General features: G+C 31.5%; 1 protein-coding gene across 2 annotated transcripts in view; it reads left to right on the forward strand.

The window, feature by feature from the left end:
* Mppe (Metallophosphoesterase) overlaps positions 1-14,481 on the forward strand; it is a 65,454-nt gene that overhangs the window by 20,511 nt on the left and 30,462 nt on the right. For both annotated transcript variants that reach the window (XM_067285361.1, XM_067285362.1), the window contains exon 4: positions 6,325-6,456. In XM_067285361.1, the coding sequence (XP_067141462.1) occupies positions 6,325-6,456 (132 nt within the window). The remainder of the gene's footprint in view (positions 1-6,324; positions 6,457-14,481) is intronic.

A 14,481-nucleotide genomic window follows, 5' to 3' on the forward strand; every position in this document is an offset into this window, starting at 1 on the left:
AGGCTCTCCCCAAAGTGGAAGGATTACAAAAAATTATAAAAAATATTTTATCTTCTTCATCAGTATGTAAGTAAATAACTTAAAATAAATAAATTTGAGTTTGTTTAAAGATTAAACTTCTTTTCTTTTAGAGAGCATTTGTCAGATAATTTTATATCATCACATGAACATTTGATTTAAAAAATTATTTATCAGTTTAATTTTTAAAAGAGTTAAGTAAACAAATAGGAAAAATTATTTTATTATTTTACACACTAAAGAGAAAAACAGAAATTATCAATATCAATATTTCCTTCCTTTGTTTTATAAGAATAAGTCTACATGGACAAACTGAAAATTCCAATTTATTCCAGAATTTTCTTGATCATTCCCCAAATCTGACAAAGATTCTTCGAGATTGTGGTTTGAGAATTCTCTTAAACATTCCTAAATTCTAGCAGATGTAGCAGAGAGTTATATTAAACATTGAGAATTTATTGGAAATTAGTCTGTACTTTTAACTGTGCAGTTTGGTTTGTTTCCACAACTTCATATTAGAAAGGAAAACTCAAAAGCATTAATGAGTGCTTTTTGGGATCTTAAATTTTATCTTCAAATCCTGATCTGAAGATGGGAATGAAGATCCCAAAAACGTTTAATCTGAAAGAAAATTTGGACTCCTTCGGTGATTCTAGCATTCTCTTGTTTTTTATTCTTCTTATGAAGTCATGCAATTTGCCTAATTGATACCACCCCACTTGCAATGAACTTCATTCACCATTTAAACTTTCAGAAATTTACACACACTTCAATACATATTAAACCAAGTGCTATAAATAAATCCTTTTGTAAATAAACAAGTTCATTCCAATAACTTACTACCTTAATGTTCAGAACACATGGCTAAAATATAAATATGCAAATCGTATAATTAAGTTCATTCAGAAAGGACTTTTGAAGATTTTTCTGGAATTTCTTATAGTTTCTCTTACATCACATGTCTAGCATATAAAAGGCAAATCACCTTTAGTGGTTCATATTAATGTCTGTAAAAAATGATGAGCGGTAAGGCAATACCAGAACCAATCAGGAAAATTATTATCCAGAAGTATAAAGGAATCTCTCAATGAAGTATCACTCAGGATGTGCAGATGTCTCAGTCTACAGTCCAGGAAATTGTAAAATGTTTTCAAGAAAGGGAAAACACTCATTCAGAAAAAGCTTTAGGAAGAAAACTACCTCCTAGTTCCAGACAACTACAGTCCTTTCAATGTTATATTTCCCAAAACAGGCAAATTTCCATAGCAGATTTGACAAAGTAGGTAAGGAATATTTTAATATCCCATTATCTGAATGTACAGTGTGAAGATATATCCAAGAAGCAATTATTTATTGTAACATTGTCTCAATGCTGGGTTTCAATTTTTTTGTCACAGTGCTCTCAATTTTAATAGTGTCTTGGCTTTGTGCATCATACTTTTCTTGTTAACAGTGGAGGTGTGCTGGTCAAGTAATTCCATTCAGGAGAAACTTTTTGAATTGAAGTAAAATTACTTCTGGTCCAAACCAGAGGTTTGTGTATAGTCAGTCAGGGTCTCCTACCCCTAAGTTTTCCATATCTGGTCTAAACCTTCATCTTTCTAACTTTGTTCTTGAGATTAAGGAATGACAGATATATGCCAGTGGGAATTTATAGGTCTACAATTTTTAAAAATTGCAGCCCAACAATGCAAATATAAGTGTATAAATCTAAGGGAAAACCTTTCATGAATGAATCATGCAAGTGTAGACATTTAGCTTGGGTCAGAACTCATCTGAAATGGACAAATGATGATTGCAAGAAAATACTATAGTTAGATGAATCAACATTTCATGTAAACCATGGGAATATAAGCAAGAAAGTCGTTCATACTAAACGTGAACCTAATAGTCCAACACGTTATTCAACACAAATCCAGAAGCCACAGTCTCTAATAGTTTGGAGATACTTGAGTTCAGAAACAGTTGGAGATCTGCATTTTGGTGACAGTGCTATGAACTATGAAGCTTATATTCTAATCCTTCAGCAACATCTCTGTAAATCAAAACAAACTTTTTTAAAGATGAGCCTGTATTTTTCAGCATGGCAATGTCCTTCCATACAATGCTAGGAAACCAAAGCTTGGCTGCAGTCTAATCATACCATATTTTTGTAGAATGACTAGCATGCTGCATAAAAACGAGGAAGACCATGCTGGAAACTCCAGGGTTACAGCATGCCAGTTAAATTGCAATTAAAATATAAAATTAATCAGATCTAACAAAACATCTAGTTGTTAATTAAATGTTAAAGAAAACATTCTTTCAAGTACAGTAAAATAATAACATTGTAGTTTGTCCAACTCAGGAAGAGTTTTTGTTTACAAGACAATAAAACAATTAGCGAGTTATTGACATTAGTAGTAATAGTTAGTCAGTCAGTGTGGGCTACACTGACCATCTATCCCGAACTTAAAAATAATTTCTTCTTAAATTTCATACAAAGCCGATGTTAAACGGTTTAAGCCAAGATAATTTACAGAAAGTTTCTTAAATTTAGTTTGTTTATTTTTGCATTTTTGAATCAAATAACAATAAAAATAGCACTTTTGAAATTCCACAAGTATTTTATGTCACGTGAAAGAAAACAAAATGAAGAAATTAAATGTATAATTGTAGTTTTTGATGTAACACTGACAGTTTCACAGTTTTAAAATCAAAAGTCATTCATTTTTTAAATGCACCTTCTAAAGAGGGATGTATAACCTCACTTAAACTGGCATGTCAGCATTCCATATGGAAATATCTGATTTCATCGTCTTCCCTGGATAGACCGGCATGCCAGTCATTTCGTGAAAAGATAGTATACATGTACTCCCTGGCCAGCATCAAGTCCAGACCTATCTCCAATAGAAAATGTATGGAAATTTTTAAAAAGAAAGATGGTGTAATGCTATTTTTTTAGACATTAGAACAATTATGTACATATTTAAGCAAAGAATAAGAAAAAAAAATCCCATGCACTTGCTGTACAAGTTTGTATCTTCCAAGATTCAACTCCTTGCAACCCTTATTAAGCAAAAAGATGATGCTATTCCATGATAATGATAGAATCTTAACACATTGAATGAAATTCAAAGAAAAGCATTGCAAAGATTTGCAGATTATAAATTACATATTTTAATAGCATCATATTTTCCCAAAATCCAAGTTTTTGATATGTTTGTATGATCATTTATTTATTTTTATAATAGATTATTTTTCATTACAAAAATAAACATTTGTGCATTGTACCATGAAATATTTTAAGTTTTTATTGGTTTACAAAATTCATTGCAAGCAAGGTTTTTCAAATTTAAAATAATACTTTGTAATTTAAAATGGCCTGGCCATCCCTTTTATCCGAAATTTCAGTTATCCGTGGTAGCCTCGGCCAACATTACATCAGATAATTGGGGTTCAGTATTATTTAAATATATTTTAACATATTTATATAGCTGTAAATGCATCATTTAATTAAGTATATTATTGTAAAAGTAATATATTTTATTAAAACTATTTTTGTATTTATTACTTATATTTTAATAATGATAAGCATTACTTAAATGTATTTAATTTTGAATGGAATCACATCTAAGTTATTTGATAAATATTGATTAATAAATTTTTCAATATTAATTAGACTGTTATACAAATTTAAAAACATTTTTTACATTGTGATATTAAAATATAAACTCTTCAATTAAAAACATTCTATTCAAAAACTTAAGATTTATTCTCAAATGCTTATCATTTTTAGATTCAAGAAAATACAAAAGTAATCATCCAAATCTCATTCAAAATCATTGGAAAGAACCAATACTTCAAAATTTTTTTGAACATTTCAATACTATTTGGGTTCTTTACCAAAAACAACAACAGGATCTTTTGGAGCTTTTAAAAATTAAAAATTAAAGATATGTATTTTTAAATGCAGTTTTTCAAAAGAGCAAATTACAACACATCACACAGGAAATACGTAATGACAAACACAGAACCAGTAACCAGTGTGAAGAAAAAAAAACACGCTATTTCAAGACAAACATTTTCTCTAACTCCTTCTTAGTTTTTCAGGTGCTATTACAGTTACCAGCTGGAATGTCATTTGGAACATAAAAGCTTTTTTGAAAGTAGCATAAATTTGAAATTACGTTTCTTTCAAAAGAGCTTTTATGTTCAAAACAACATTCTTCGAGGGCTATTTTTTAAATAAGGTCCGTTTGTGAATGAAAGTGAGAATAATGCGCAATCACAGCAGTATGCATACGCTTCTGCTCCGAGCAAGCTTGGCACGCGTTTTGACGCCATTTGCAGCCATATCGCCTGTCTGTATGCTGAGCTGTAGAAGTTTAAAATGTTTAAGAAAATTGAGTCTCCCGCCGACTGTGAGATACGATCTGTTATTCGATTCTTGAATGCAAGAAACTTGACAGCAGCAGAAATTCACCATCAGATTTGTAAAGTTTACGGTGGTAATGCTATGAGTGACAGTAAAGTTCAAAAATGGGTAAGAATGTTCAAGGATGGGCGAGTTAATGTGCACGATGAGCCACGCCCTGGCCGACCTTCTCTGATTTCTGAAGATTTGATTCGTGATGTGGATAACAAAATTCGAGAGGACCGACGATTCACGATTTCAACGTTATCAATTGAATTTCCACAGATTTTAAGATCAGTTTTGTATACCATTGTTTCGGAGAAACTGAATTATCGAAAATTGTTTTCTCGGTGCGTTCCAAGACTGCTTTCTGACGATCACAAAACAAAACGATTAAACAGTGCTTTATCGTTTTGACTCGATACGATCATTCACACAGTCCAGACCTTGCACCCAATGATTTTCACTTGTTTCGATACCTAAAGGAATTCCTTGGTGGTCAACATTTCAACGACGAAGAAGAAGTGAAAACTGCAGTCGTGGATTGGGCTTCTTGACAGGCAGCAGATTTCTTTGAAGTCGGAATTCAAAAAATTGTTGAGCGGTATGACAAATGTTTAAACAAAATGGAAATTATGTAGAAAAGTAGATAAAAGTATGTAGAATATGGAAAAAAATATATTTTAACGATATTTACAGTATTTTTCTTCTTATTAAAAAACGGACCTTATTTAAAAAATAGCCTTTGTATCTAGGGTTGCTAATACCCAGTACTTAAAAAGGAGGACACTGTTGGGGGTAACTCCCATGCACCCTGTTGATTCCCCATGTTTTCTATTTTTTTATATGTACAGTACATGTATAAATGAAAAACGGAAAAATAAATTTGCAGATGCCTATGAGATCGTCAACTGGGACGCTGTGAGCTGGGAAAGATGTGGGTGTTGGCACTCGGTTGAAGCAAGTTGCAAAGAAAACATCTATTCTTCTAGGGGTCAACAGTCTGCTTCCAAATTTTAATAACTCCAACCTCCACCTTGCCAGCCACACATGCAACTTCTATCCAGTTAAAAGGAGAATTCTGCCAAAGTCTGAAGATGATTGGTTAGACCTTTCATCTCTGCTGTGTCCTTGTCTAATAAACATTTGTGACTATTTGTAAACACTTGTGAAATTCTTTGGCCTCTTAACAAAGAAAATGGCCAAATGTGCCACTAGGTCAAAGTGGTGTGGGCCATCTGGAAACGTTAACCAGCTTCTTCAATTCATTTGAAGTGACAACTGAACTATTTTTGTACACATTTTTCGTCACGCCTCAAGAAGGAGGAAAAATTGATATCTGGTGTAAGGTGATTCTGGATGGAGGACAGAGTAGTCAAATGCCTGACAATCCAGGAAAAAGCTGGATGCCTGGCCACCCTAATTCCATCTGGTAACCATTATGGCATCTGAAGAACTCAGGAGTTAGAAAACATTTGTCTTGATATAACTTTTGTTTTTGTCTTTTTTTGTTGTTGTTGTTGTTGTTTACACTAGTTATTTGTTCTGTGTTTGTCATTATTTTCAGAAGAGCATTCATATTTGTGGATGGAGTTAAAGATAAATGTTATATTTAAGATAATTAAATTAAAATTATTAAAGAATTTAAATTTCATTATATTATATTAACTTTCCAAAACTTGTAAAAAATAAAATTAAAATAGAATAACTCAGGATCTATTCATTATCAAAACCTATCTTAGTTAATTATAGTCTTATTAGTCTGCTATTAATGAAATTATTACTTAATCAATTTAAATATAATATAAAACTATTAAGGTTGATTTTGATGATGTTGAATTATGATTTAATGTTTAAATACAATAACTTCATAAAATTGTATTTTAAAAATAATCAGTTTTTTTTAATAGGTTATAATAATACCAGGTGACAATGATATAGGAGGAGAAAATGGGGATGCTCTTTCTGATAAGATAGATAGATTTGATTCTTACTTTAAGAAGGATGTATTTATAAACGTAAAGTTTGCTGAATTTGTTAAGGTAACATGAATTATAAATATTATTTTTTCAAATACAGCAGAGTTTTGTTTTACATAGGATTGATATACGTGGTTTTGTGTTATTGCAGATAGCAAATGGTTAGGTTAACTCACTCTTAGTGTCGTAGAGTCTGACTCTTATTTTAGCAAATTTCAACAGAGAACTAATTAATTCTGTTCATTATGATTATCTTTGTTTGCGTGTAGTTTTCTCAAGTAGTGCACTTGATATTGTGTAAAATTTTGGTCTGATATTTCTGATTATAGCTAGAACATAAGTAAAACTTTTAAAATTCATTGTAACATTTTTCTCTTGACCATGAATGGTTGCACAAGTGTCTAGGAAATTGTCCGAGACTACTCGGGGTGGAGCACAAATTTATGCAGAATTTTATTTTACTTAGTACCTGCTGACATACAACCCCTGTGTAAAACAAGACCATACTGTATTAATTATTACATTTTGTAAGGATTAAGAAGTTTTTATGTTGATAAATAAAGGTATAACTTGTATAACACAAAATAACATTATAATCTTTTTATATTAATTAATATAAAAGGCTTATAATGTTGAAAAGTAAGAACAGAAACTGGAAGGGATTAGTATAAACAAACACAGGAAACCATTAATCCAGTATGAAAGTAACAACATATCACTGAAATGTTTTTGATAGTTCTGTTCTATCTATAATACTGAAGACCTGAAGATGGTCATAAAGATGATTAAAAACATTTGTTTTAGTAATAAATTGTTACTTTCATACTGGATTACTGATTTTTTTTTATGCTTGTTAAGTTAATATATAACACAAAACAGCATTATAAGTATATAAAGTTATAAATTTGTTCAGATCATATTGTGTACCTGTGCACCAAATTATAATTTTTGGCAGTGTTGTATAAAGACAAATAATATGGCAGTGGTGATACAATTCAATCTGCCATTATTTCAGTCTGTTTTTTTTTTTTTTACTTTCTGGTAACAATAAAAAATGTAAATATAATAAATCATTAGTAAATTAAAACAAAACTATTGATATTTTTATGAATTTCCATCTATGAATAAAAAATAAAGTAGATTGAAAATATTGAAACTATTGAAATTTTTACAACCGTGACCTAGTACAACAGTTCCCAACCTTTTTTCATTAGCATACCCCATGACATGTCATTTCTCTAGATTGTACCCCTCATTTAAGAAATTTAGTGAGTAACCGTATTGTTAATTTTACATGTTGTAACTTTAAATTAAAAAAAAAAAAAGCTAATTTATAATGTTGATAAAGAGAATATATTTAGGTTCATACATGTAAAAATCAATACATTTACAATACAAATATAAAAGCAAATATAAAAATTATAATAAAAATAAAATTGCACAAAAAAACTAACTTGAAAGTATTTAATTTCATATTAAAGGAGTTCAGTGTGAGCCTTGTCCTTGTTCTTTCTCGCATAATTTTTTATGTCAGGTTCGACTGATGTGAGGTATAATCTCAAATCTGGAACTGCCTTCAGCTTATTGCGATACTTATTTTTAATATATAGATAGGAAGAAAAAGCTCTTTCCACAAGCACAGTACTTGTAAATGGCAACAAAAACTGAAGTTCTTTATCAGAAAGTAGCTCAAAATCTTTGGTAATGTCTGCCCAAAAGTTAAAAAGACATTTTGATTTAAATTGGCATTTTAAAATTGAATCGGTTGAAATTTCAATCAAATTTCCTTTTTCCTTGCTTGACAATTTAGCTACCTGAAAGTATTCCTCTTCAAATGGATTTAGAACCCAATAGTTTGTGTTATCGGGTTTTGGAAAGTATTTCTGGAAATTGGATTTTAATCCTTATAAATGTTCAATTATTTGTTGACTTAATTCCAAAGAAAATCATAATTTGTTTTCAGATAAGAAACTGTGCAATGTTTCAAATACTTCAGGTTGACTATTTTTAATACATGACTTCCAAAAATCAAATTTTTTAAATTATAGATTTAAAAAATTTGATTTCAAACTAAATATCATTGTTTTATCTTGGAATGCCAAATTTAACTTATTTATATGCAGAAAAATATCTAATAAATATGCGAGAGCCTGAAGCCATTTATTGTCATGAAATTTGGATGAGAGCTTGAAAGAATTGCTTTCAAAAAAAACTTGAACCTCATGCCTAAGCTCAAATAGTCTGGTAAGAACTTTTCCACGAGATAGCCATCTCACTTCTGTATGAAGGAACAATGTAGAATGAAGACTCATCATGTCATCACATAGAGCTTTGAAAATTCTTGAGTTAGTGGGCCTTGATTTTATAAAATTAATCACTTGGCACAGTGGCATTAATCACAGCTTCATCAAGAACAAGTTTCAATTTACGAGGAAGGCTTTTAGAAGCTAAATTTTGTCTATGGATGCAGCAATGGCTCCAATTTATGTTCGGGGCTACTTTCATTACACGACTGCAAAGACCAGAGTAAATACCTGACATAGACTTGGCACCATCGGTACATAATCCACAGTAGTTAGACCAATTAATCCCCTTTTTTTTGACATAAGAATCAATAACATTAAAAATATCTTCACCTCTTGTGCGTTCTGACAAAGAATGACAAAGTAATAGGTTTTCTTCAATTTCATTATCGACCAAATATCTTGCTATAACAAGCAAAATAGCAAAATTGGCAACATCTGTGCTTTCATGAACTTGAATAGCAAAAAATTTACTATTTTTAATTTGGCTTATTATTGTCGTTTCAACGTCATCAGACATATTCTGAATTCTACATGGGAAATTTTCCAGGCTTTCGACAACCTGACTAGAAAGATTAGCCAAATCACACATAACCTCACTTTCCTCTAGGGGTACTGCGAGTGTTCTGTCCTTTTGTGCTGTCCCTATGAGCTGGCACTGTAAGAGCGAAGGCATGCTCGTACAGCCAGCTGGGTTCATTACGCCTGTTTGTTGATACGGTTTTACCGACATGCGCAAAGTTTGTTGCGCGGTTAACTGTTACTTCACTCTCAGTTGTTTTATTTATGTATGTGAAAATATATATATCTGTATACCTGCAAATTTATCTGTCTTTATTCCCGGTAGTGCCCAAAGCAGAACCGGGCTATGTACTAAAATTGGTACCTAATAAACTTAAAATGAATGAATGAATGAATGAATATCCTGAATTCTTTGAGATATTGTATTGTTCGAAAGAGAAATGTTCAATTTAGGTATTTGGTCTTCTCCGAGCTTACAGTGAACAGCATCTTTTATACAGGAAAGAATAAAATTTTCAGCTATGGTATTATTTTTGCCACATTTAACAATATGGTAACTAATACAGTAACTAGCTTCAACAACATTTTTGAGATTTTTGTTAGATGACAGGATGTAGGACTTCAAACTCGATTTACTCATATTTTGCTCCAAGCATTTAAAAAAATTATGTTCTTTGTTTTTATAATTGGGATGTTTCATTTGTAAATGTCGTAAGAGTAAGGAAGGTTTCATGCAGCCATTAAATAAAACATCTCCACATACTACACATTGTGGTTTAGGGAATTTTTCATTTCCTATATAAGTAAATCCATATTTTATATATTCATTGCAGTACCTTCTGTTTTTCTCTGTATTCTGGACTTTTCCAGTGTTTAGATCCAAAGTGCTGTTGTCTTGAGAGGTATTTGCCAATTGAACCCTTTCCATATTATGTGTTAGCTCTTTTTTTGTTCCTTGTTCCAACCACTTATCCACATCTAATGATAAATCAAAGGTGAAATTAACTAATCCAATTTTGAAATTTCTCTCTGTTGCGTGTTGCTCCAGGTTGAATTTTTGTCGAAGCCTAACGAAAATTTTCTATTTTTGAAATAAATAATTGTGGCTATCGTATCATTCGAAATTATTTTTTTTATTTTGCACAAACAATATATATATATAATATATTGTTTGTGCAAAATAAAAAATATATATATATATATATATTACAGTAAAAACCCATTTTTAGTTAAAATGTGTTTTAACTAGTTGAAACTAGTTTTTACTGGATGTCATTGTTATAACTAGAATTTTTACTGCTAATCAAAAATGAATTTGAGTTAAAACTAGTTTTAACTAGACAAAACGGGTTTTAACAAAATGGCTTAGTAAAAACTGTTTCGACCAAGGTCATTCGGCTAACACGTTCCTATAGTGTATGAATTTCGTATCGCTTTAACCCTTTTCCCCTGACATCTTGTTTACGTTTATTTTGCGATCCCTCCTAAGGCAATAAGGTCAGTCAGGCAATATTATTTTAAAAGTTCACCAAAAATCAAATTATCATTATATCTATATGAAAAAAATCACTTACATTTATTAATATCTTTAGTTTTAAATATGATATTTTTCAATACATTTTATTAGAAAAATTTATAAGAAAAAAAATAATATATATCAGAACTGACACACAAACTTGATAATTTGTAACATTTTGTGAAAATTAACATTGTCTAGTTACATAGTTGTTTGCTGGCACTGAGTCAGAAAGACGTAGAATATTGTTTTGTACATTTCGATATAACACTTATGCATGTATGTTTATTCGTTGTGAAATTATCACACATTATATCAAATATTTGTTTGAAATCAAAATTTTATACTGCTATCAACTAATATAATGAATTATTATACTTTATTCACTTCGTATCGAACGAGATTATATCTGTTGTTAATAAATTTTACAAAAATCGATATTTACCAAAGTAATGATGAATCGGTACCCTCAAAGTTTTGCTTAAAAAGCCAGGGTACCGATCGATTGGTGCCTTCGGGGACAAAGGGTTAATTAATGTTAATAACATAGATGTGTGACCAGATATTTTCAATAAATATCGTATTAAATAATACAAATGTTTTAATCCCAATCATCACTTTATTTATTTTCCCCAAACATATTTATGTAGCTAAAATTAGTTTTAACTAATGTTAAAAGTTAAAAAGTTAATGTTTGATTTTAGTTTTATCTAAAATCAAAACATGTACAGCAGTAAATTCTAGTTTTAACTAGACAAAACGGATTATAACAATGACATCCAGTAAAAACTACTTCCAACTAGTTAAAATGGGTTTTTACTGTAACATATATATGTAAAGCAAAACAAATTATATTTCAGAAGTTAGTTTTAATATAAAATTATAACAACTAGCTCCATCTGCTTTGAAAAACTTTCTGATGCTGAGAAGAGATATCTCGGGTCAATCAGTCAAGGTCAGCACGTGGTGACCAGAGATGTGTGGGGAATAACACGGGACAGGTAAATGGATTTTTTTCAAAGATTCATTTGTCAAAAGCCAATTTCTCATTTTGAACTTCCCAATGTACACATTTGTTAAAATTCGATTTTGCAACATTCACATTTCCAACTTCCCAACGAGCAACGCATGCGCAAATCTCGCACTGCCTGTTTGTGAGAGTGTCGCCATTTTGAATTTTATTTTGACTTAGTTCTCAATCCCCTGAGTACCTACAAATCTGGTTTTTTTTATGTACACATGATTTGGGCACCTAATATTCTGTGCCAAATTGCAACTTCTGTCATGTACTCCTTCATACCTCTAAGCTGGTATCACAGCAGGCAGTACGATTTTATAAACAAGACAGTCTTGTCAATAAAAAATTAATAAAAATACTGAATAAATAATGAAAAAATTACCGCTAGAGAAAATCTGGAGAAACTATCTATGTCCTTTTCCTTGCTAACAGTAGTGAGGTTGAGGCTGAAGTTTTAAACGCAAAAACGTGTACGATCAGATGTTCAGCGCACTTTCCTGTAAGCCTAGAAGTTTGACAATGGCATTTGGAATGTCAAGCATGATTCCACTGACTTTCCAAACACCATTGTCAAATTTCTAGGGTTACAGGAAAGTGGCGCTGAACATCTGATGTACACGTTTTTGCATTTAAAACTTCAGCCTCAACCTCGCTAATAAAAAATACTTTTTATAAACAAAAAAAAATACTTTTTTCAAACAACACTTGGGAATATTGCTGTGAGATGATGATGATAATAACGGTAACACCCCACCATCAAAAGTCCATAGCATAATCAATAATCATGCATAATGGTATCCTCACTACTATTGACCTACTGTGCAACATTTATTGATATACAATACTTGGATTGCATATAAATTATTGAACTTTAAAAAAATACATTAAACCAGCACTGTTCTTTTCCATTAGATGCTGAATTAACAAACTTCTACTGTACATGTGCACAAACACACTACTGTGAGCTTACAATTATATGTAAATGTGTTTACACTTTCCTCACAGAGTACATTTGGTTCATATCACTAATTCATGCATCCAATTATACAATTATGAATTATTTACATACTCAGATAATTAAAGTATGTTATGGACTGGGGTAAACTTTTAGCATAGCATGTGAAGTAAGTTCTTACCTTTTATGGCACTGTATATTATTTAATACACATATGTATTCATACATGAATATATACATGTGTTTGTGTGTTACTACCAACCCTACAACCATCTACTGTGTTAAAATTTCTTTATTCAAATGTTTTCAATCATCTTAAATGCTCATCTTTGAAAAATTACATTCTAAAAGAATGAACACTCAATAGTTTTTCTAGTTTTTCAAAATTTGTTCCATCAATACATTTTGGAAGAACTGTTAGGCATTCATTATTTTAGAATGTAATTTCCTAAAGATTGTTTAAGATGATTGAAAACATTTGAATAAAGAATTTTTACTGCATTAGATGGTTGTAGGATTAGCAGCTGTACAAATGCAATTCCTAAAGGAGTAATAAGTTTGTGTGTTTGTTTTGTATCTGTACTGTACAGTAACATGAACAGTAAGCAGTTACCTAACATGCTGCACCAAAAATTTGTTTTAGTCTATAAACTGCTTTTTATTATTTAAGTATGTAAACAATTTATATATTCATAAATGTAAGTGTAAATTAGAGATATGGATTGAACTCTGAGGGAAAACTTGCACATACGAGGGCTGTTCGGAAAGTTCGCGGCCTCAAATAGAACAACAAACAAAATAATGTTAAAACTTTTTTTATTTTTCAATATAGTTTCCTTTATTAGCAATGCACTTATTCCAGCGATGTTCTAGCTTTTTTATGCCATCACAATAGGTCGATTTGTCAAGGTGTGCAAAATACTCATTTACTTCAGAGATGACTTCGTCATTTGAGTGGAATCTCTTTCCAGCCAAAAATTTTTTTAGGTTTGGAAAAAGGTGGAAGTTACTGGGGGCCAAATCGGGTGAGTACGGTGGATGTGGAGCTAATTGGAAGCGAAGTTCGTTTGTCTTTTGTTCGGAGATTCTGGCGGAATGTGCAGGTGCATTATCGTGGTGGAACTAAACCTTTTTTCTTCTTCAAGTGTTGCCTCATTTCTTCGATTTCTTTCTTCAGTTTTTCCAAAAGTTCACAGTAATAGACAGCATTGATGGTCTTTCCTCTTTCTAGGTAGTCAATAAACATGATGCCTTTAGCATCCCAAAAAACCGAAGCTATCACTTTCCCCACTGATGGAACTGTCTTTGCCTTCTTTGGTGGTGGCGAACTTTGGTGTTTCCACTGCTTCGACTGTTCTTTTGTTTCAGGAGTGTAGTAATGGATCCACATTTCATCAGTAGTCACAAACCAATGCAAGAAATTCTGTGGATTTTTCTGGTAGAAGTCCAAACACTCCTTTGACATCAAAGTGCGAACCCAATTTTGCTCAGCGGTCAGCAGATGCGGCAACAACCTTGCTGAGACCTTCATCATACCCAAATTTTCGGTTAAGATGTGGTGCACTCGGTCGACAGAGATGCCTGTTGTCTCAGCTATCTCACGCGTTTTCAAACGGCGATCTGCTAACACAAAATCGTGAACTTTGTCGATATTTTCTTCAGTGACAGCAGTTGACAGCCGTCCGCTGCAAGGGTCATCTTCCACACTCTCTCTGCCAGATTTAAAAAGGGCTGTCCATTTTTTCACAGTGGTGTACGAAGGAGCAGACTCTCC

Source organism: Centruroides vittatus, unplaced genomic scaffold, assembly GCF_030686945.1.
Source record: "Centruroides vittatus isolate TY-2023 unplaced genomic scaffold, ASM3068694v2 scaffold_2520, whole genome shotgun sequence".
In the NCBI taxonomy this organism is placed as follows: Eukaryota; Metazoa; Arthropoda; class Arachnida; order Scorpiones; family Buthidae; genus Centruroides; species Centruroides vittatus.